Source organism: Talpa europaea, assembly GCF_964194135.1.
Source record: "Talpa europaea genome assembly, chromosome: 5".
Classification (NCBI taxonomy): Eukaryota; Metazoa; Chordata; class Mammalia; order Eulipotyphla; family Talpidae; genus Talpa; species Talpa europaea.
The window spans coordinates 90316621-90341374 of record NC_140071.1 but is presented as its reverse complement, the minus strand read 5'-3'; the positions used below and the strand labels follow the sequence as shown (position 1 = coordinate 90341374).

Genomic DNA, 24754 nt, shown 5'->3' with positions numbered 1-24754 from the left:
TTTCTCAGTGTATTATGTGGAGGAAAGCTCCTGCCTTCCACTTTACCCCAACATATCAGCTTGCAATGAAATAAGTCTTTGTTCTATCTAGTTACTAAGATTTGGGGGTTAATTTGCCATTAAAGCATAACCTAAAGGATTCTTACTCTATTCCAGTGCCTGTAATGCCTGCCTGCTGTAGGGCATTTGACAGCCGATTATTTTTAAAAACACAGACTCTGGGGATATATATAAAGCTAGACATGGAGTTTGCATTCCTTTGAGGGGTTCTAAGCAATTACCATTTATTTGTTTATTTTGCATAAGTTTATTTCAGATGGCAGTACTATGAAGACATAAGTGGATCAATATTTCTCTTTTCCTACCCAATGTCCACTCCTTTTCTGTTGTTGCTAAGAGAGCCTTAATTGTGTATGGGACTTTATTGTGCTCCGTTTTAGGTGATAGATTAGCTAGGGATGACAATTTACATGTTGATTTCCCTGCCTCCCCCGAAGCTCAAGAAGGTCTAGTGATCCAGTTCTGTTTCTTTGATAGTCAAGTATTTGGGGGAGGATTTTCCTTTCCTGACAAGAAGAGATAGATGTAGCTGCCGTAGCCACACCTTCCTCCTTTTATTGTCTTCCTTCTAAAGTAGATAAGATGTCTGGTTTATGTAGCAACTTTTTCGTACCATGAGATGACAAGAATAAAGACAACATACTAAATGTGGCAGAGCAGAGAGAGCAAAAGTTCCCTATGGTCTCAGTGAACAACTGAAACTATCCCAGGAGCCACCTTCTTCTAGATATGCAATAGGGGAAACAAGTCTCAATTTATTATGCAGTTGTTGCTTGCAGCGGTCATATTCCTAACCAGTATTGGGAAACAGAGTGTGGATTTACCAGAGGGTGTGGTTGAGTCTACAGTAATGCTACAGTAGCTACTGTAATCAAGGAAAGTCTTAGTGAACTAAGAACTGAATGATGTGAGGGAGGCACTAAGAATTGGGGTGTGTAACACTGGAATCCCCCTTGAACAAACTTGGAAATGAGGAGAGACATTTGGGAAATGGTAGTCCATCATGAATTTTTAAAAAAGATTTATTTATTTTTATGCATACAAGAACTGGGATATAGGCCAGAAGTGTGGGGGTGGGGGTGGTGAGAGTGGGGAACGGAACAGGCAGATCTACTGAAATACACTGCTGAGGGGAGCAGCAGGTGAGACAGGAGAGGTCTGCTGCACCATGTTGGTTAGCTTCATGGCCAGGACTGAATTGTGCTTCAGTGGCTGATGATAGCTTGATAGGGCTGTGTCTTTAACCCCTGTGCCACCAGGGAGGCCCATCCATGTGAATTTTAAGCTTGTGGACTCCACGTGGCATTGTAGAGAAACCGCTAGCGATTAGACAGACCAATTTGGGCCCCTGGGAGATTACAATATGTTGGGGTACAGTTCTAGAGAATTCAGAGAAAACAGCATATGACCCATGACTCATGCCTGATGCTTTGCGGGTTACCAAGGCATTGTTTTTCCTGGTGGCTAAGTGTGTGGGTAAGGGGAAGGGAAGTAGAGTTGACCAGGAACTGACCAGTGCAGACGTCCTCTGGCCAGAGTAATTTCCCTTCAATTCTCCTTTGGAAACTGGGTCATGGTCATGGGACTTTGAGACCTGCAGAGCTTTTTCAATTGAAAAGCTTCTCTGATATATGGATTCTCCCCACCATCTGCTTTGGTTGGCAGAAAAATAACCAGAACAATTACTATCATTAATGAGTGCTTAGCTTGATCTAGGTGTTGTGCTATAAATATTATAATTATTATTTTATTTAACCCTAAAACAATTCCATGACGCCCTGTATTACTGATAAGAAAACTGAGATGTTAGAGAAGAGTCATTTTCTTGGGGTCATATAACTGGAAGTTTGCAAAGATCTGCCAAACAACTTGTCATAAAAATTTTGGACATTAGGACCTCTCTGGTGGCACAAGCAGTCAAGTCTCAGCACAATGAAGCTATCAGTAGCCCTGCAGCATGTGTTTGATCCCCAGCCAGGGAGCTAACCCACATGGAGAAGCAGACCTCTCCTGTTGTGCCCACTGTTCCTCTCAGCAGTGTATTTCAGTAGATGTGCCTATTCTGCTCCCCACTCTCTCTAGTGAATCCTCTCACTTCTCTGCAACTCTGGCTAACACCCCAGCTCTTGCATGCATGCATGCATGCATGCATAAATAAATAAATAAATAAAGATTCTGGACAGTAGATTTCCCAGAATTGTGCTAGGTTTGTGAAGGATGCAAAGGCCTAGGACAGGATATTTTAAAAAATATCGTGTGTCATATTTTGTATATATTCCCTTTTTCTTTCCCTCTGTGTGTGTCTTTAGTGCGAATACTCATGAAACTAAATAAAAACTTTTTAAAAAAAGATTTATTTATTTATGTATACAAGAACTGGGGTACAGACCAGAGGCGCGGAAGGGTGTGAGAATCCACCAGAGACAGAGCAGGGAGCAGAACAGGCAGAAGGACCGAAATTCACTGCTGAGGGGAGCAGCGGGTGAGACAGGAGAGGTCTGAGTGCCATGTGGGAATCTCCCTGGCCGGGCGGGAATGGAACCGGCGCCGTGGAGGATGTGGACAGCTTCACAGCATTGTGCTCAACCAGGGAGACCCCCTAAATAAAAACTTTTAACTTGAATTATTTTACCTGCAGTTTGGGGGAGAAAAGCATTTTTGATGTGCATGACATTTTTATTTCTGAAAAATTTGCATTGTAAGACACTGGAAGGACTCTAGGTGGGTCACTTAAAAAGACTTGGAATGAGGGCCTCCCTGGTGGTGCAAGGGGTAAGACACAACCTATGAAGCTATCCACAGACTCAGCAGCATGAGTTCTATCCCCTGCCAGGGAGCAACCCTCATGGTGCAGCAGACCTCTCCTGGCTCTCCCGCTGCTCCCCTCAGCAGTGTATTTCAGTAGATCTGCCTGTTCTGCTCCCCACTCTGTCTCTGGTGAATCCTCTCACCCCCAGCACCTCTGGCCTGTACCCCAGTTCTTGTATGCATAAATAAATAAATCTTTTTTTTTTTTTATAAAAAGGAAGACTTGGAATGTACATTCCTGACTGAAACTTAATCTGTTTTATTTACATAAAATTTAATGTAGACATTGCTGACATAAATAGCAAGAGCTGATATGTACTGAATGCCTGTGGTGTATGCTGGGCATTTTAGCAAGCTTATGTAGTTCATTCTTCTCAGTAACAGTTTAATGGGCAATTTTTCATTTTACTGATGGATGCATTTAGAACCTATTTAGAAGTCTGTCTCACTAGAACCTACTCCATTTAAAACTACTCCTTTTTAAAACAGAGCCAGGTTGGTATTGTCTCTGCTTTTTTTTTAGTAGGAAGAATTTAAATTTATTTTTCTATTTTGTCCATGTATTATTCTTTCCTTATAATCTAATGGAAATGATATATACATATATGAAAACTTAAAGAAGAATTCCTGATTTCAATTTTTTTTTCTTTTTCTTTTTTTAATTTTTCTAGAGGCATGTCTTATTTATTTATTTATTTATTTATTTATTTATTTATTTATTTATTTATTTATTTATTATTTGTTTGTTTGTTTGGTTTATACATGCACCGGGTACAGTCAGAAGCGTGGGAGGGTGAGAGAATTCACCAGAGCCAGAGCGGGGAGCAGAGCAGGCAGAAGGACCGAAGCACACTGCTGAGGGGAGCAGCGGGCTGCAGGAGAGGTCTGCTCACCATGTGGGACCCTCCTCCGGTGGCCGGAGAGCAGCCGGGGATCGAACCGGCTGCAGAGGCTGCAGGCAGCTTCGCAACCCAGTGCTCAACCGCTGCGCCACCGGGGAGGCCCCTGATTTCAATATTTTTAGGCTAGTACATTCCTCCCTCTACCCAATATTTATTGGTTTTTTAAAAAGATTTATTTATTTATGCATACAAGTGCTGAGGTACAGGCCAGAGATGCGGGGGGTTAGAGGCGGGAGACAGAGATAGAGGCGGGAGCAGAACAGGCAGATTGTTGTACACTGCTGAGGGGAGCAGCGGGTGATTCAGGAGAGGTCTGCTGTGCCATGTGGGTTGCTCCTTGGCGGGGTTGGGGGTGGGGGATTAAACTCGTGCTGCACAAGCTGCAGATTGCTTCATAGTCAGGTGCTTTCACCCCTTGCGCCACCAGGGAGGCCTTACCCTGTATTTAAAAGAAAAAATTCTTACACACATAATAAAGGATTCATAGCATACAGAGTAAAAGGGGAAAGTGTCCCTTTTCCAGAAAAGCTATTAATAGTTTTGTATGTATGTGTAGGTTATGCATAAGCATAAATATATTTTCTTTTTAAACAGGTTAGCTCACTTTACATTTTGTTCTCTTTTTGTTTGGATAGACCTATCCTTTTTTTGATGTTCATTATGACATACTATAATTGATTTAGCCATTTCTGTGGATTTATATATTAGATTATTACTGGTTTCCTTACTATTATAAAGAATATTTTATTGCATGTACCTCCTTGTGCACATCTAAAAAAGATCCTTTGAAGGAGAAATTAACTGAAGTATAATTTCCTTTCTTAGCAGTGACTTAGTATAATTTCCTGACTACAGCATGTCTAACCTAACATCTTGGCTGAGCAGTTATTCCATTCAATTCTGTACATGTACCCATCAGCACCTAAATAGCCTTTCATAGAGTGAATTTGGTCATTCCTGTGAGATATTACTGAGATAACAGTAATCAAGTGAAACAGTTCCCAAGTCCCTGCCTCAATGGAGTAAAAGTAAAAGGATCATGCCTTCAGGCAAAGCTAAATATTTGAGTTGCACAGACAAGTCCCTGACTACCCACACGCCAGTATAGGGACTGTCCTTCAGAGACTATTATTCTCACCCACCCACCCTAGAAGCTAGTGGCAGACATAAGGGTTCCATTGGCTCCTTCACTCTTGAACTTGTGTGACTCTTGGACCATAAAAAAAAAAGAAGACTTTAGGGGCTTCCTATGTGGTACAGGGGTTAAAGTCTCAGTGCTATCAAGTTATTGTCAGCCACTGTGGCCTGAGTTTCATCCCCAGCCAGGGAGCTAACCTACTTAGCACAGCAGACCTCTTCTGTCTCACCCGCTGCTCCCCTCAGCAGTGTATTTCAGTAGATCTGCCTGTTCTGCTCCCCACTCTGTCTCTGGTGAATCCTCTCACTCACCACACCTCTGGCCTACACCCTAATTCTTACATGCTTAAATAAATAAAAACAAATCTTTAAAAAAATTCTTTATTTTTTTAGAGTAGGTTTTAGTTTCACAGGAAAATCAAGCCAAATGTGCAGGGTAGCTTTAAATTCCCCTGCCCCTACACATGGTAGCTCCACCATCATAGCCTCCCACCAAATTGTTATATTTGCAATAGTTGATGAACCTGCTAGATGCAGCATGGTCCCCCAGAGTTGTATGGCCATTTTCCACTATAGATCTGCGTGACTTTGCACAAATGTTATATTCTCTGACCACCTCTGAAAATCGCGACACCTCACCCACCTCCTTTCCTCTCCAGCACTCTGTACTTTGGTTTTGTTTTGTTTCTCTTTAGTTCTTTCCAATTTCTACCATCTATAAATTATGCTCTTTGTTTACCTCCTATAGTTTGTAAGGTCAGTGATGGCAAGAGTCTGTTTTCTTCCGTGTTAATCATAGAACCTGGCTTAGAGTAGTTGCTCAGGAAATGTTTGGCCCAGTGAGTAAATGATCAGACAAGGGACCTCAGGACACTCTCTCAGGTCGGTATCCCTCAAAAAACCAGACCTATCCCCTCCTTCTCTATCCTCCCCACCAACCAACCCTGGGAGAAGGAGGTGCTGGTGGGTTGCAAACAATTGGGGCATTTTTCATAGGGGGTCGTTTGGAGAACGTCCTTCACCTACTCTTCAGGCACCTTTACAATATTAGGAAGGTAAATGCCAAAGTGAATACATACTGTTTTATTGGTTTAATGTGTGTGCCAGTCCTGAACATCAAGAGAGAGGAAATGTGAGAGCAGCGGTAGGGTGGGGGGAGGGTAGGAAGAAAGGGAGACATGAAAGAGAGAAAAAGGTGGCAGAAAAAAAGGGAGGGGGAAGAAAAAACCAGAAATGTGTTTGAGAGTGGGGGAATTGAGAGAGAATAAGTAGTGGTGGAGGGAGGGAGAATCCTGAGGGAGATGTTTGGGATTTTGAGTTGGAGAATTTAGGAAACTTGCCTGTGGCCGTATAGCTGGCTGGAGGAGTGTTCCCACCCCAAAGCATGTTTCACCCTGAAAAATTTAAGAGCCCTACTGGTGTGAGATTAACTAGAATCTTTGCAGCAACTATGTTGCATTCTTTTGGGGAAGAAGATAGTGACAAATGTTATCTACTAGTGTGGAAACATTGTAGTCAGCGAGTTAGCAATTTTTATGTCAGTGAGGAAGATAAAAGACCTTATCTAGAGGTAGAGTAGAGCTGACTACATTCAGTGTTTCAGCCTAAGCCAAAGTGTGACATTTAGCCTCTTAAACTAAGCAGATAAGCTAAAATTGTTGCATATTTAATGTAGTGTTTGTTTCCATTTGTATCAAAAAAAGTTTGTTAAATCTGCACGAAGATAATTCAGTAACATATCCTTTGTCTTAAGGATGTTTGACAAAATAGAAACTATTTAAAGCAAGTTAAGTGCAGTAAATTTACAAATACATGAGAAAGGGAAGAGGAAACAGCTGTTGAGAGTGTTAACCATAGAGCCTGTCTCTAGAGATGCGCGAGATAGTAACAGCCATCTGCCCAGGTTGGATAACCTTTTTTTTAATCCAATACTGTTTTTGAGAGGATGCTCAAAAATTGCTTTGTTGATTTAAGTACCTTTTATGTGCTGAAGTAAACTCTTATGCCTGACACTTTCTGGGGCCTACTTTATTAAATGATGAATTCCTCGTGAAGATCAAATGTTGATTTCCTTCCTTGGGCATATTCTAGCCTTTCTTTCTTTTCATTTTAGTGAGGATGCTGACACAACCTGTTATACCTCAGGCAAATTACTTAAAACTGAGTTTCAGTTTTCTTATTTATAAAGTGGGATATTGGTATATTGGGTGTTAGTATCTAGCTTGTAAGTTTATTTTCATATTCTCAATGAAATGTTTTGAAAAGGCTTAGGGGCCTCCCTGGTGGCATGGGGGTGGGGGGGTTTGAGCACCTCACTGTGAGGTGGGCCGCACGCAGCCTCTGCAGCGAGAGTTCGGTCCCTGGCTGGCCAGGGAGCAATCCACATGGCAAGCGGGCCTCTCCTGTCTCTCCCACTGCTCCCCTCAGAAGTGTGTTTCGGTCAGTCTGCCTGTTCTGTTACCCACTCTGTCGTTGGTGAATCCTCTCATCACCACCACCCCCACCGCGTCTCTGGCCTGTTCCCCAGCTCTTGTATGCATGGATGAGTGAATCTTTAAAGAAAAGAAAAGAAAAGGCTTAACACAATGCTTGGCACAAAGTAGACATGAGGGAATTGTTATTTCCTTTCTTCCTCATTATCAAAAACTTGTGCCCACTTGTTTACTTGCTGAAATGGCTTTGAGTACCAGCCTCAAAATTAAAAATGATATCTGCTAGTTAGTTTGCCCACACAACTTCAGAGTTGGTGAAGAACCATTTTCTAATTCTGTAACAGGGTGGTCCCCAGGAAAGGGGGAGGTTCCCTGCCCCACCCAAGGGAGGGTGGAGCTGAGCAGGAAGAGGAGAAGCTGCAGAGGAGACTGAGGAAGGAAGCAGGATGGAGCCAGGAGACCTGGAGGAGGCTCATGGAGCCTAGAGACACGTGAAGAAACTGCGCTTGTCTTTTGGTCGTGGACTGGGTGACACAGATGTGGGTGAGACCCGTGGGGAGGTGACAATGGCAGCTTTTATCTTGATATTGATTTTACTCTTTTCCTTCTGGGCTTGTCTGGTTGTTTCTGACCCTTTGCTGTGGGTCCCCACTGGAAGATGCTTTAGACTTGTGGCAGGCTTTGGGGTCTTGCTCTGGGCCAGTCTCATTTGGATGGACTTTTACCCACGAGGGGATGGGTAACTTTGGGTGCTTCATTTAGAAACTAGACTCTTTGCTTTACCTGTTTTGTTTCCTAGTTTTATTAAAGTTCCTTCCCATTAAAGTCTCATATGTTTTGTGTTGATGCGGCGGATGGCAGAACCCATTTAGAATAGGCAGGTTTGCGGGGTTTGGGCTGCCCCTCTCCCTGTCCTATAACAATTCAAATGAGCTTTGAATTCTCACTCCAGTAAGATTTCTTACAGGCCAGGTGTACCTACTGAAAGGTTCGGCGCGGTAAATAAAAGGAGAGCCAGGCTACATTTCTCAAAGGGAGGGAAAGTTTATTGCGCCCCGGGCGGACCTCACTGACCCAAGGTGGGGGTCAGTGGAGTCGCGCACGTTGTCAGGGGGAAGCAGGGTTTTATAGGGTGAGGAGAGGTCAGGTGGGTAGTTGGGCTCATATGGCGGGAAAAGTTTGTAGGGCAGGTAGAGGTTCTTTGTCTGAGATGAGACTCGTAGGGGGAGGGGGGAGGCTCATTGTCTGAGTCCTCCAGGCAGGTATCCGCATTCCTGCCCCCCAGGTGGGCTTCCAGGTAGGCTTTTGCATTCTGGCCTGCTGCATGGACCTTTCACCTACAAGTTTACTTATAGGCTAATGTTTACTGTCTGCTGTTTCTCTTTTAGATGAATAGACTCACCGCTTTCCACTGACTGGCAGCAATGGCATTTACTGAAAGAGTTAACAGCAGTAGCAACAGGTAATCATGAAATCCTGATTTCAAGATAAGAAAATAAGTAGTTTTATAACCAGTTTTTAAAAGAACAAGTTTGTTTCTCTTTATTTTGGCAACGTAGTGACCTCTGTGGCACAGGAAAATGTTTAAAATTTTTATTATTTTTTTACATGAACTCAAACCTGTTATCCTATCTATTTTTTTTTTTAAATGATTACTCTCTGGGGCCTCCCCGGTGGCACAGGGGTTAAAGTAGCCCTACTATCAAGCTATCACAGCCACTGCAGCATGAGTTCGATCCCTGTCCTGGGAGCTACCCACATGGCACAGCAGACCTCTCCTGTCTCTCCTGCTGCTCCCCTCAGCAGTGTATTTCAGTCTTTCCACCTGTTCTGCTCCCCCACTCTGTCTCTGGTGAAGTCTCTCACCCCCTATATTTCTGGCCTACACCCCAGTCCTTGTATGCATAAATAAGTAAAAATAAATCTTAAAAAAATATGATTATTCTCTGAATCTATTAACTCATTTCTTTAATATGTAGATGTTAGATTAGTAACCTGATTCTGTGTTCAAGATACTGGTCCATATTGCACTGCTTTGGAAAAATATGCCCATATTCATCTTGTGCCAAAAAAGTATCTTCGTGAAATCCATATTACAATGAGAGCCTTGAAGAAGGAAATTCTGTCATAGTTATATTTTATGGTTCTCACATATCACCCTCTAATTTTGCACTTAGAGTTAATTTACTTCCTTGAATATGATTGTATGAACACTGTTGGCCGAGTTGAGGGCATATTAATATTCTGATGCAGTTATGAATACTCAGTGGATATCCAGAAGAAATTCTTAATATCATGATCAGTTTTCATTTATAGTATTAGATATTCAAAAACATTAAAGTATAAGACGAATAGACTCAAACTCACTCAACTAATATTTATTGAGTAAATGGTACCTATAGTTCTGGACCGTTTTGGATGTTTGCTTACTTTCTACTTCTTTTCTGGTTCATTTAGGAAGGTTTTCCTTTATTTCAGGTGGTCTTTTTGTTAAACGTGATACACCTCCCCCACAGAGAAGGCAGTGTCCCAGGCTGCAACAAACCACATTCTGTTAGAGCCTGGGTGGGAAACTGCTGTCATCTGTCTTTAGGCTTGTTCATAATGTTCAGTTACACATCAGTTTTGAATTTTTATGTAGTTAAATGTCTTGTCTTTTATGGGTTCTGGTTTTGAAAATGCTTAGAAAGGTCTTTTCTACTCCAAGATTGTGAAAATAATGTCATGTGTTCTTTGCTGGCACTTGCATGGTTTCATTTTTTGCATTTAAATCCAAACTTGTAAGCTGGTGGCCTGTGGGACAGATGTGGTGAACAGATGGGTTTTGTTTGGCCCCTTACGGTGTTCTTAAAAATATATATATCTGTTGCTTGTTGATTTTGATTTTTACTTTATTATAATTAGTCTTTTTCCTGGTCCCTTATTTAGGTTTTCTAAATGCCTGCTATGAGTGATACCATCTGGTATTTTTCTTTTTCTTTCTGGCTTATTTCGCTGAGCATGATCCCTTCCAGTCCCATCCATGTTGCTGCAAATTGCATGAGTTTATCTTTTTTTGATTGCTGAGTAATATTCCGTTGTGTATATGTACCACATCTTCTTGATGCAGTCATCTATTTTTGGGCATTTGGGTTGTTTCCATAGCTTAGCTATTGTGAATAGTGCTGCTATAAACATAGAGGTGCAGGTGCCCTTTTGAATTAATGTTTCAGAGACACACTATGGGGGTGGGGGAGGAGGGAGTAGGCTCCAAATAAGGGGGATGGGAATTGTATGGGGACTATAACCAAGATGAAAATGCATGCATTGTGCAAAAATGAAAAATGATGTAAAACATGTATAAAATAAAAAAAAGAGTATACTGTTTAACTTTTCTACCATATGTTACTTTTCCCTCAGAAAACATTAAATAATACTTGTATAAATACAAGGCATGAATTTTCTAATTCAAAACTTCAAGTGGTGTGCCATCAATCCTTTTCAGGTGTGCCAAGATGTTGAGTCCCCTCAGCCTACAGGTCAGTCAGAACTCCTGATTTTCTCCTTTGGACACATTTGCTTGGTCAGCTTTCCCCAGAGAAACTTGATGCTTAAAAATGTTGGGAAAGCACTGATATTTTCTGGTTCACTACAATTTCCATACAACTGGATTCACCCTTTCATCTAGCTGCTTAGTCCTCTTAATTTACAACTCATTTTAGATTTTTGACTTTTTGGTGTTTTGATGATTCTTAATTTCTTTTTTCCTAATTTTAATTTTATTTCTGCGTAGAAGAACAGGGGTGTAGACCACAGTGTGGGGGGTGAGAGGATTCACCAGAGACAGAGTGGGGAACAGAATAGGCAGATCTACTGAAATACACTGTGAAGGCGAGCAGCACACAAAACAGGCAAGGTCTGCTGTGCCATATATGGTTTAGCTCCCTAGCTTGATTGAACTCAGGCTGTAGCAGTGATAGCACTGAGACTTCACCCCTAGGCCACCAGGGGTGGAGACTGGCTTGGGATCAAACTTGTGCTGCAGAGGCTGCAGATAGCTTCATAGTGCTTTGCTTAACCCCTTGGGCCACCAGGGAGGCCCTCCATCACATTTTTTTTAAAGATTTATTTATTCATGCATACAAGAACTGGAGTACAGGCCAAATGGTGGGAGAGTGAGAGGATTCACTCGAGATACAGTGGGTAACAGAACAGGCAGACCGACCGAAATATACTGCTGAAGGGAGCAACGGGCGAGACAGGAGAGGTCTGCCCTGCCGTGTGGGTATCTCTGAGGCTGGTGGGGATCGAACCTGCACTGCAGAGGCTGTGGACAACTTCATAGAGCTGCGCTCAACCGCCTGCGCCACCAGGGGAGGGCCCTCCATCACATTCTTGTGTTTATTATTAGATCATCTTTTACTCATTGGTTTGTCTTCTGGCAGTGGTGCTAGACTGTTTCAGTCTATCATTATAGATCTTAATATTCAGGCACATTATGCTTTATTTTTCATTTTTAGAATTTTCACAGCTATTCACATCTGATTATATTTCCAGGTGTACTCTGAAGTCATTAGTCTTTTTCTAGACAAGTTTTTGGCATTTTGATTAGAGTTCCTTTGAATTCATTAATTAGGGAGAGTTGTCTATAGAATATTAAAACTGGATCTCCTTGTAAAAAGAACCTAAAACAAGAATGGTAATAATTTAAGGAGATAATAAAATTTGAATTTGAATTATAAGATTTTTTGTAGAAATATGATTTTTCATATTTTCTAGTTAATGACATTGCATCCAGTACAATTTTTGGTAGAAGAATCAATTATAACAGTTAACAATATTATCAGTGGTAAGATTAGGAAGCTATTTTGTATTCTGCTACTTAATATGCTTTCTATTGTTGTGAATTATTACATTAGGATAGGTAACTTCCCTTTGTAGTAACATTCTAGCAATTACAGCCTGTTGCTGTTTTTGTCTCTCCAGCTGTTCCCTCCTTGATGTGTTCCTGTTAATTTAAATACACACTGCAAGTGACAATAAGCTAGGGGAAATTCTAAATGGAGCTTTATTTTTAATATATACCAAAAACTCACCTGTTTACATATTTAACCATGATAGGTATTTAACCTTTTCATAGCCCAGGGGTGAAAAAAAACATCATGTGGAACTGGTCCAAGACTAGCGTGAATTTTAATGGAAACATATAGTGAGTGCACTGATCTAATTACTCAAACTACAAAGAAGTTTGAGTATGAACCTTTACTTTACTCAGGGCTATCAAAAGTTATAATCATGGACAGAATATTAATGTAATATATAAAGACAATATTTGTTTTAGTTTCTGTAAGTAATAGACTTTTTGGTGCTCTCCAGATTTATCAGCTTTAGACAGTACTGAATCTGAACTCACTCATACTTCCCCTTCTTTCCTTCTCCTCCTCTTTCTTTTTTTTTTTTTTTAAAGATTTATTTATTTATGCATACAAGAACTGGGGCATAGGCCAGAGGTACCTGGGTGGTAGAGATGGGGGTGTGGGGGGTAGGGGTGTGAGAGGATTCACCAGAAACAGAGCAGGGAACAGAACAGGCACATCTACTGAAATACACTTCTGGGGAGAGCAGTGGGCAAGTCAGGAGAGGTCTACTGTGCAATGTGGGTATCTCCCTGGCCGGGGATCGAATTCGTGCTGTGGTGGCTGTGGATAGCTTCATAGGTTGTGTCTTAACCCCTTGCGCCACCAGGGAAGCCCTCTTGTTTATTCTTTCTAAAAAATTGTTTTTGAAAGGAAGACATTAATATAGTTCAATGCATTTTCACAAAGTTAATACATTTGTATATTAGATCAAGAGACAATAATACCAGCTACCAGCTCTCCAGAACATCTTCCTCCCTTTTAGATATTACTTCCCTCAGAGGCTGACACTATTCTGATTTCTAATAGCTTGGATTTGCTTTGCCTACTTTTGAAATTTATTTAAATATAACCATAGATGACTTTAATGTTTTCTATTATGTTATTTTTCTCTTTCATAAATTTAAATCGTGTAATATTACAATATTACATGTGCTATATTACAGTGTTACATGTATGTAATATTGCTTATTGTCTATTATATAACCAATATTAAAAACTTAAAATTTTCTTTTTCTATCAGCTTTACACATTCAAATATAAAATAATTACTCTTACTCTTTCTTCCATCTCTTGTCTTTCTGCTACCCTCCCAACATTAGCTCTCCTTTTAGTTTTAAATTGTCTAGTGCAGTTAATAGTACATTGACGTAAATATAATAAAACACTCTACATGGTACATTGATAGTGATCAATAGTACATTTTACTTTACAATTATCTGTGTCCTTGTAAGACTTGCCTTTAAATTGATAATGAGTTGGAAAACCAGTATTATTTAGATTATTTTGCTCAGGAAACAAAATAATGTTTCAAGTTTCATTTCTTCTCTATGTGTTCAAAGTCAACTCAAGTAGCACTTGAGAAAGAGAGGATTCATATTGATCAGGCTAAATGAATACTTATCTTTAGCTGAATAGTTGTTCAAGTTCATGCCATGTTTTCACTTGCTTCATCTTTATGTTTTTACTTTGTGAAGATAAAACCATAAGAATGAAAGAAATTCTGTTTCAGGCTATCTCCCCAGATTTTGGGGAGATGATCTTACTGTTGTCTGCTATTAACATTGGGTGGTACTTATAAATGTTTTGGGAGATCTATTAACATGCTTTTTCATATTTGGGAAAATTTGAGGAATTGAGTGTTGCGTACTACTATATATTGTGTATGGTAATGCTGTAGTACTGGAAGCTCTCCCTCCCCTGGAGATTCTGTAATATTTAACTCTCCTAATTGGGAAGACTCCCCAATTAGTGAGGAAGCTACAAGGTGTTAAGCTGATTAACACCTATTATATGGACAGATTTTCTTTGTGAGTAAATCAGGGGGCCTAAATTCCAGATGCTTACTAGAGAGCTTAATGGCTGGGGGCCTTGTTTTCTTGAAGTAGTGATTGGCCTGGGCATTGTAAATAATCCACACCTGGAATTATGAAATGGGGAAATAGGTTTTCAGTATTTCCCAGGCAAGTTGTTTTAGACATGATTTGTAAGTGCAATATTTCGTATACAGAGCTCCTTCCTCCCCTTTATTTTAGAAAATGGCCCCTAACTGTTAAATATTTCACTGTCATATTGTTATAAGACAGGGAGAGGGGCAGCCCAAACCCTGCAAACCTGCCTATTCTAAATGGGTTCTGCCATCCGCCGCATCAATACAAAACATAGGAGACTTTAATGGGAAGGAACTTTAATAAAAACTAGGAAACAATACAGGTAAGGCAAAGAGTCTAGTTTCTAAGTGAAGCACCCAAAGTTACCCGTCCCCTCGTGGGTAAAAGTCCATCCAAATGGGATTGGCCCAGAGCAAGGCCCCAAAGCCTGCCATGAGTCTAAAGCACCTTTCAGTGGGGACCCACAGCAAAGGGTCAGAAACAATCAGACAAGCCCAGAAGGAAAAGAGCAAAATCAACATCAAGATAAAAGCTGCCATTGTCATCTCCCCACGGGTCTCACCCACATCTGTGTCACCCAGTCCACGACCAAAAGACAAGCACAGTTTCTTCACGTGTCTCTAGGCTCCATGCGCCTTCTCCAGGTCTCCTTCTGGCTCCATCCTGCTCCTTCCTTCCTCAGTCTCTTCTGCAGCTTCTTCTCTTCCTGCTCAGCTCCACCCTCCCTTGGGTGGGGCAGGGAACCTCCCCCTTTCCTGGGGACCACCCTGTTACAATATGTGTGTATGTGTGTATATATACATATATACATATTGTTTTATATATATAGTTACATAGTCACATATATATAGTTTGAGATGAGTCAGTGTTTGAAGAGCTTAGAATAGGCTGGTTCTAGATTTACCCTAGAAATAAGAAAATCTTGTTTCAGAGTTACTTCCCAATTGTGTAAACTTTGGGGGGAAAAGAATAAACTGTAGAAATATTGAGCAGTTTCACTAATAAAATCCAGTTGACCTTGTATTACATGTTGGAGCTTGAATTTGGAACTCTGACACTTTGATTAGATCTCTGACACTTTGGTTACTTGGGCAAACCACTTAAATTTTAAAGCCTCATTAAAATGAGGATAAAGAGGATAAAGCATATAGCACTTATCATAGTACCTCTGTAGGGTAAAAAAATATCAGGCTTTTCTGCCCTTCCGCCATCAGGATAGATGATGGATCCTTGTCCTGAATGCATGCCTGATGGCGGGCACCTGGAATAGGGTGTGGGCATAGGTAGATGGGATTCAGCTGAGCTAAGACTGTGATTTTTTAAGGGCGGCGTCACGGGGGGGGGGGGGGACGCCAGTAACAGCAGCAGCAGCAGCAGCAGCAGCAGCAGAAGTCGAAGCAGAAGCCGAGAAGCAGCCGAGAAGCAGCAGAACGAATGCCAGAGAGTCCAGATAGAGTGAAGACTTGCTGGGGGCTGGGAGGCTGGGAGGCCTCCCAGTCCCCTAGCCAGCACCCATGCCTGCCATATGCCTGGTGAACCCCAAATAAAAAACCTGCAAAACTACTGAGGACTCAGACTCCTCCTTTACCCGGTCTGCATGGGATCAGAAAACCTGCCCTGTGCCCATGTCCTGCCTTTACAATTGGCGTAAGTCGGCAGGATCCATGCAGACGGGTATTGGAGCCCTCCGAAGACCTGGAAGGGACTAAGGGGTAAGTGTTTGCCTGTGACGACGCTGGAGGCGCCAGGGCGGCACAGAAGGTGGACAACGTCCACGAGCTACAGGATGAGACCTGGCATGGAGGAGACGCACGAGAGAACCAGCCAATGACACTGGAAAGGACTAGCCAATGACCCCTGAGGCAGCAGGCCGTTGCTGATGCAGGGAGAGGCCAATGGACTTCAACTGATGGACATGGACTGATAAACTTGGACTGACAATCCTGCCAGAAGGCGGAGGACCTTGGCAGGTTATGTTTTTTTTTTTTTTTTTTTTGAGAATCTGGGGGTGGCCAGTGGGCCTTGATGGCCAAAAGCAGCCTGTGCATGCCCAGCAGCCAGGTGGAGGAGAAAAGCCAACTAAGGCGGCAAAAGCTGGTACTGATGCTAAGTTGAGAAGCCCTAAGCGGCTGTTAAGCAGCCTGAGTATGCTGAAGAAGTGTGAGTCTCGTAAAATCACCTGTGGGTGATGCCCTGCTCATTCTTGAGTGAGGGTGAGGAGCTGAGGAACCTGTCCTTGGGGGACGGGTGGGGAACGTGGCTTGGGGTGGAGCCCAAGCCACATGTAGAGTTTTGATCCCCAACCCATGTGCTTGTGCAGTGGGTTGGCTTGAGTGCAGGGGTCTGCGAGTCGCATGGGTGGCTGTGAAGGCCGAGTGTTGGAGCGACTGCAGACAGAAACCCTGAGGATTGGCGATTACTCCCAACAGAATAAAATTGCCAATCCCAGAGCTAGTGCATCCTGGGGGTGGATGCTGTGTGTGGCTTGTAGCCGAGACTACAGCCAGAGAAGGCCAGGAAGCCTGACGGCTCCTGGTGTGATATAGTAGATGCCGTGAGTGATTCCCCTCCCTCGTATGAGCAGTGCCTTCGGTAGCAGATTTGGTGGCTCATCTGCTGGTACCAATAATTGTCTTTTGCACTAGGTTGGGGCCCTGCCTGGACTTATTTGTGTTCTGTTGTATTTTGTTGTGATGTATTTGCTTTTGTGGGCCATGGCTGCACTGTTTATGTTTGCTTAAAAAATTGTATATACGTGGACTATATGGTAGAAAACCCTGAGGGGGTGGACTGTAGGGTAAAGAAAATGTCAGGCTTTTCTGCCCTTCCGCCATCAGGATAGATGATGGATCCTTGTCCTGAATGCATGCCTGATGGCGGGCACCTGGAATAGGGTGTGGGCATAGGTAGATGGGATTCAGCTGAGCTAAGACTGTGCTTTTTAAGGGCGGCGTCACGGGGGGGCGGGGGGGGGGGGACGCCAGTAGCAGCAGCAGCAGCAGCAGAAGTCGAAGCAGAAGCCGAGAAGCAGCCGAGAAGCAGCAGAACGAACGCCAGAGAGTCCAGATAGAGTGAAGTCTTGCTGGGGGCTGGGAGGCTGGGAGGCCTCCCAGTCCCCCAGCCAGCACCCATGCCTGCCATATGCCTGGTGAACCCCAAATAAAAAACCTGCAAAACTACTGAGGACTCAGACTCCTCCTTTACCCGGTCTGCATGGGATCAGAAAACCTGCCTTGTGCCCAGTCCGGCCCCTTACAACCTCATACATCATAAATCCTCAATGAATTATTAATTCCACTGCTTAGGTGATGATGGTAGAATGGTGGGTTTCAGGGAACCAGTAGATTCCTTAATTATTGTTTAAGGAGACTTTGTTTAGCACCAGTGTTTAGATAGAGAGATTTCTTTATGAGCTACTCTAGAATAGCATTCTTTAGAAGGAGAATGATAGAAAAACAGAACCTTTGAAAGTAAAACACACAGAGTATGTTCATTTGTAGGGCATGTGGATACATTTACAAGTTTTACTGTGTTCTATTTTACCTTTGGTATTGGCTGTGGGATTGTCCTGAATCACAAAGTATAAGAAAACAGTATAGTAAAGTATACATATAAATATATTTAAATACTTTATATAGACAAGTATAAGAAAACACTATTGTACTATTTTCTTTTCAGCAAGTGGCATAGTCTTCAAAAAACTTGTTATAATTTACATGCTATTTTAAGTAAACAATTTGATGATTTTTAGCATAGTTACTGAGTTGTGCTACCATCTCTATAATCCATTTGCATCACACCCCCCCCATAGATATAATTGCCTATTTACAGTTAATTCCATTCCTGCTCCCAACACCAGGCAGCCATTACTCTACTTAATTCCTTTACGTATTCTGGATAGAATGTGGATTCTTTTTTATGACTGGCTTTTTTCACTTAGCATAAATTTCAGATAGCATAAGACCATATGCATAAGGTTTTCAAGGTTCTGCTTTTAGACCTGATTTATAAATGCAATAATATTTCATAAACAGAGCTCTTTCCTTCCATCTATTTTAGAAAATGGCTCCTAACTGTTAAGTTTGTTTTACCGTCATACACACACACACACACACACACAAGACACACGAGACACACATATATCCTCTATCACAATTTTATTTCTTTTTATTTCCAAATAATATTCCATGATATGGCTATGCCCATGTTTTACTATAGCTATGCATTGATGGACATTTGTGCTGTATCCACTTTTGGGCTATTATGAATAACATTGCACATTTTTTCTTTTGGGTAGATAGTTGCCTTCCTATAAGATATGCTTTTTAGAGTTATCTTTTTTAGAGTTATCTTAGAGTTATCTTATTTAAAAGTTTACAAGTTAGTGTGTTCATGAGTCAGTTTCAAATTCATTTACATGTGGCATTTCTCTTTGCCTTCAACCCCATAAAGTTGAAAGAGAAAGAATACTCATTCAATGGCTTAAATATAATGGCTACTAGTTCAGGAAGTGAAATTATGTCATTTTAACTGATACTTTAGCTGGATAAGATGGACATTAAATTGAATTGCTTGGATTACTCCATCTTTCTAGGGTTGCTATTTTTATACTAGCCTGGTTTGGGGAAGACCTTTTTCTTCTTTTGAAAGTTTATTATAACAGTTCTGCTCTTGCTGTAGCAGCAGACTCCTTTGGTGTCAGAAATAGGGGTAGGAAGAAGAAAATTTCAATTCCACTTTCTTCTGTATTCAGAAGGTTGAGGCCATTATTTCAGAATCTGAGTCTTGTTTTTTTTTTAATCCCATGATAACCCTGTAAAATGGTCCGATTAGATGGTTAATTGGCCTCATTTTATAGGAGAAAGTGAAGGCTTGGGGAAGTTAATAGCTGAATATGTGAATCAGACTACAGGGAATGCTGGTACAATTAGTTTCTGTTTAGGAAATTTTTTAATCACTAAACTACATAACATTTAACAAGGCATTGTGTGCACTGTCATTTCTACTTTTGACCAATAAGTTCTGATGCCTTCACAGATGATATCTTCATAATCTGCAATAGAGTGCCTTAATTTTTTTTTCTTTAAAATGATTTTAAAATGGTAGACATTGGATTTTATATATTTACATAGGTAAGATGTTAACTGATAAAGTTGTTTGACTAGGATTTATTAAAGCTATTAAAAACCGTAGGTGATCCAAGACTTCTTTTTAAGGAGTATAGAAAAGTCTACAGGTTAAGGGGGGGAGGGGAGGAAGCTATGGGTAGTACAAGGCATATGTATAAAGAATATTAGCCTTTTGGCCATGATGATAACATTTAATTTAGTGTAGTGTAGCCTTGATTATAAGTCTTCATGCTTTCTCCTTTTTTCTTGTTCAGTTTATTTTTTTAAAAAAGATTTATTTATTTATACAAGCACTGGGTACAGTCAGAAACGCGGGAGGGTGAGAGAATTCGCCAGAGCCAGAGCGGGGAGCAGAGCAGGCAGAAGGACCGAAGTACACTGCTGAGGGGTGCAGCGGGTGGCAGGAGAAGTCTGCGCGCCATGTGGGACCCTCGCTGGTGGCCAGGGATGGAACTGGTGCTGCAGAGACTGCAGGCAGCTTCGCAGCCCAGCGCTCAACTGCTGAGCCACCAGGGGAGGCCCTTCTTGTTCAGTTTAAAAAAAAATTTTATCATAGAAATATTCAGACATCAGTAGAAGTAGAATAATTAACTTTCAAATTATCTCTTTGTGGCATCAACATTTTAAAATATTTTTTACACTTTAAAAAAATTAACCTTGGGCCTCCCCTGGTGGCACAGGCAGCTGAGCGCAGTGCTGTGAAGCTGTCCACAGTCTCTACAGTGCCGGTTTGATCCCGGCCGGCTGGCGAGGGTCCCACATGGCTCATAGACCTCTCCTGCCACCCGCTGCTCCCCTCAGCAGTGTATTTTGTCAGTTTGCCTGTTCTGTTCAAGCTCTGTCTCTGGTGAATTCTCTCACCTTCCTGTGCATCTGGTCTGTACCCCAGTTCTTGTATAAATAAATAAATCTTTAAAAAATATATAAAAATAAATAAAAAATCTTTTTTTTTGCTGAAGTGTTTTAAAACAAATCCTAGATCTCTGTCTATTCACTCCAGCATATCTTATGCACATTTCTAAAAAACATGGATACCTCCCCATGAAGCTGCATACCAAATTCATAATTAATAAAATTAACATTTCAGATTTATCTAGCAACCAGCTCATCCAAACTGTCTAGATTATTTTAAATTGTCTATTAAAGTTGTTTACATCCTGATTCAAGTAAACCAAAGTGCACACATTGCATTAGGTTTTGTCTCTTGAGCCTTAATCTAGAACATTTATTGTGGGGGAGGAGGGACACTAACTAGCTTGAGTGAATGTGTGACCTAGTTTGTGGGTTTGTCTGTGTGCCTCCTTTCAGTGTGTTTAACTTCCTATGTAATAGTGCTTCCCATTTAACCACTTACGGGATCATTTAACATCCCCTCCCAATTTGACAATGATTGTAGAGATTCTTAGTTGTCATTAGCTAGTGGACAGAAGGCAGGGATGCTGTTAAACATCCCTTACAATGAATGTGCAGGACAGTCCCTACCACAAAGAATTTTCTGGCTCCAAACATCACTGTTGCTGAAGTTGAGAATCCCTGTGGTTCTACCCTAGGTATTTCCAGTAAGAATGAAAGTGGTTATCCTTAAAGCACAATCAGATTCAAGATAAATCTTTTTTTTTCCTTAAGATTTCTAATTTATTTTTACGTAGAAGAACTGGGGTACAGTCCAGAGGTACGGTGGGTGAGAGGATTCACCTGAGAGAGAGTGGGGAGCAGAACAGGCAGATCTACTGAAATACACTATTGAGGGAAGCAGCATGTGAGACCTAGAGGTCTGTTGTGCCCTGTGGGTCAGCTCCCTGGCTGGGGATTGGGGATCTAACTTGTGCTACAGTGGCTGAGGACAGCTTCGTAGTGCTGAGACTTAACCCCTTGCACCACCAAGGAGGCCCTAATTTCCTCTTTTTTAAAGATTTATTTATTTATGCATTCATTAGCTGGGATACAGGTCAGGGGTGCTGGGAGTGAGAGGATTCACCAGAGACAGTGGGGAACAGAACAGGTAGAGTGAAATACACTGCTGAGGGGAGCAGCGGGCAAGTCAGGAGAGGTCTGCTGTGCCATGTGGGTAGCTCCCTGCCCGGGGATCGAATTCATGCTGCAGAGGCTGTGGACAGCTTCATAGGTTCCATCTTAACCCCTTGCACCACCAGGAAGGCCCCTAATTTCCGCTTTTTGAATACCAGCTCAGATTCTCAGCTACTTCAAGAGATCTTTAAATCTTCCCTTAAAAACTTCCTTAATACAGTTATTTCCTGTAACTGCAAGAGACTGGTAAATATGGGGGAAAACCAGTGCCTTTTGACCTGATTATTAGAATGGGCAAATATATTCCTTTTATGGGGGGAAAGCACCTAAATAAGTAATGTTAGGTTCTTGGGCTTTCTCCAAAAGCTGCAAGAGAAAGGCAAATCCTTGTCTGGGATGGCTTCCGGAGAGACGGTCACCTTTCATAAATGGTACGATTGGGAAAGTGGCAGTTTGGGCAGAAAGAACCCGGGAATGTTAGGGGTGTAGGCTGGGAACCTTCACAGCCAGATTCTCTCCCTTGTCTTCTATAAATCATTAGAAGGAAAGGCAATGAATTTTTTCTGACAGTTGTTTCTTACAGGGGGCCAGCTCTTCCTTTGCAAATGAAAGGACTGCTGTTGGAGTAGTTGAAATCACAATGGGCCCTGACTTCTTTCACATCAAAGTGTAAAAGACTCTCCAGGGGTGATAAATGGGGCTGCTGGATTCATTACTTGTAAACAAAGCTGAGGGATGACCTCCAAATTTTTTTTAATTAAAAGAAAACAGGGTTTCCAAATAGTGAGCATGGGTTGTTCTTCCTTTGAATTTTGATTGCTTACACTGGAGATGATTTTTGTTAAGGTTAGAGGAAAGCAGCCACTGTTACCCAGCATTTGCCCTGACTCTCAAGTACAGAATAATTATCTTTGCTCAGGGTGACCCTCCTAGGATGAGAATTGAAGTGCACTGATTTCAGCTGTGTTTTTGTTGCGGTAGGGGGAATAGTGCAGAATTTTTGAGCCCCTTTCCTCTGCGCAGACTAAAGACTTAGACCCTTCTCTGTTCCTTTCCCCACCCAACATCAAGAGAAAAACTCCCTTATTCCTGTGCAGTCCAAAAAGAGATGTTTTTAAGTAAACTCTTAGAACATTGTAAAAAAGTCCAAAGATTACTGTTGCAAGTCTTAAATTTAAAAGTTTATAGATTGTATTCATTGTATTTGTGTAGTACAGGGCTTTGCATATAACTTTTAACCAAAATTTTAGTATCTGAGCACTAGATTTTCAATGTTATGTTGATAGCAACACTATTAAAACACTGTCATAAACACTAATAATCTAGCATTTTATGGAGCCAAGACTTGAAAACTTCATTCTTAAATTCAGCCTCTCAGGTGAAGGTCCACCTTCATTAAACTCCCTTCCTTGTGTCTCACTCTGGAGCTCCGCCATCTAACTGTTGCTTGCTGTTTTTTCACTTGGCAATTTTGTTGCAGTCAGTCCAAGCCCCAGCCAAACATTAAAGAACTAGAGGTCAGAGACTGCCCTTTGTAACCGGAGTGGAACTGTGCAGTGCTGGGCACCCAAGAATTTGAATGTGTTTACTGACCTCCAAATGTTTGCTAATCACCTTCTGAGCATATATTCTAACAAGTTGACTAGATTTTGCTAGAGAAAGGAGCAGGGGTCACAGCTGGAGGGGACACATCCCTAGATGGAAGGGAAAGAAAAGGGAGAAACCTTCCTTTTTTCAATGCAGCGCTCTCCTTTTCTCTTTTGGTATTGGAAGGGTGAGAAGAATTGGGAGACACTGTGGTTAATTCAGTTTCGTAAGTTCAGTACTAATAGCAGTGAGTATTTAATGAGCACAGTGACTAGACTTTGTTCTAGTAAGTATTTGATAGGCCTTGGGATTTTATTTCAATCTCACCACTCCCTTAAAGAAAATTCAATAGCTGGGCCTCCCTGGGGGCGCAAGGGGTTCAGACACAACCTATGAAGCTATCTGCAGCCAGTGCAGCATGAGTTTGATCCCCGGCCAGGGAGCTACCCACATGGTGCAGCAGACCTCTCCTGACTTGCTTGCTGCTCCCCTCAGCAGTGTATTTCAGTCAATCTGCCTGTTCTGTTCCCCACTCTGTCTCTGAATCCTCTTGCTCCCCCCCACCTCTGGCCTGTACCCCAGTTCTTGTATGCATAAATAAATAAATCTTTTTAGAAAAGAAAATTCAATAGCTGATTCTCTGTGTTCTTTTAAAACTTAGTTTAAAAACAAACCACCACCATCGGTTATGTCTCCTTGATCCTACTGTTCACCCTTTCCTTTCTTGGTAACCTCAGTTCTGTTGTCCAAGTCCACTGGTTTATTTCGTTCTGTCCATTCATCTGCTTTGTTTCCTTATAGGCACATATAGATGAAATCCTTGAATATTTGCCTCTCTCCTTCTGACTTATGTTCACATAATTCCCCTGAGTTCCTTTCATTTTGCTGCCTGCAAATGGCAAAATTTCATCTTTTTAATGGTTGGATAGAATTCCATTGTGTACATATATTGCATTTTCTTTAATCATCTGGTGTGCACTTAGATTGTCTCCATATCTTACCTATTGTAGGTAATGCTACAATTGTTAACGGGCAGAGTGAGGGGTACCCCAGAACCCCAAACCTGCCTGCTCTAAGTAAGTTCTGCCATCTGCTACATCAAGACAAAACGTATGCTAATTCATAAGACCTTTCATGGAAAGGAACTTTAATACAATTGGTGTGCAATAAAAAAAGAGAAAGGAAAGAATCGATAAAATAGTTTCCATGCAAAACACCCATAGTTACTCATCCCCTTATAGGTAAATGTCCAGCCAAGTAGCGTTGGCCCAAAGCTGGACTGCTGAGGTGCAAAAACTTGCCACTAGTCTAAGACACCTTCGGTGGAACCCATAGGAAAGAGGCAGAAAGGGGCCAGGGCACGTCTGTGGTGAAAGGAGCAAAATCAAAATTTGCATTTGCCTAGTAATAAGTATTGATGAGCATCTTTACATGTGCCTGTTGGCCATCTGTATGTCTTCTTTGGAGAATATCTATTCAGATTTTCTGTCCATCTTAAAATTGGGTTGCTTGTTTTTTTGTGGTTAAGTTGCTTGAGTTCTTTATATACTGTGGGTACAGGTTTTTTTTTTTTTTTTGTTCTGCTGATAATGTTCTCTCACTGTGCAGAATCATTTCAGTATAGTCCCACCCGCTTATTTTCACTTTTATATTCAAATTCCCAAA

At 41.6% G+C, this 24754-nt stretch overlaps 1 protein-coding gene across 2 annotated transcripts in view; it reads left to right on the top strand.

Moving 5' to 3' along the window:
* Positions 1-8763: 8763 nt before the first annotated feature.
* The window catches only part of AFF1 (ALF transcription elongation factor 1), a gene marked incomplete at its 5' end in the record, with an annotated part of 177433 nt that continues 161442 nt past the window's right edge, over positions 8764-24754 (top strand). For both annotated transcript variants that reach the window (XM_084233368.1, XM_084233367.1), the window contains one exon: positions 8764-8801. In XM_084233368.1, coding sequence (XP_084089494.1) covers positions 8764-8801 — 38 coding nt within the window. The remainder of the gene's footprint in view (positions 8802-24754) is intronic.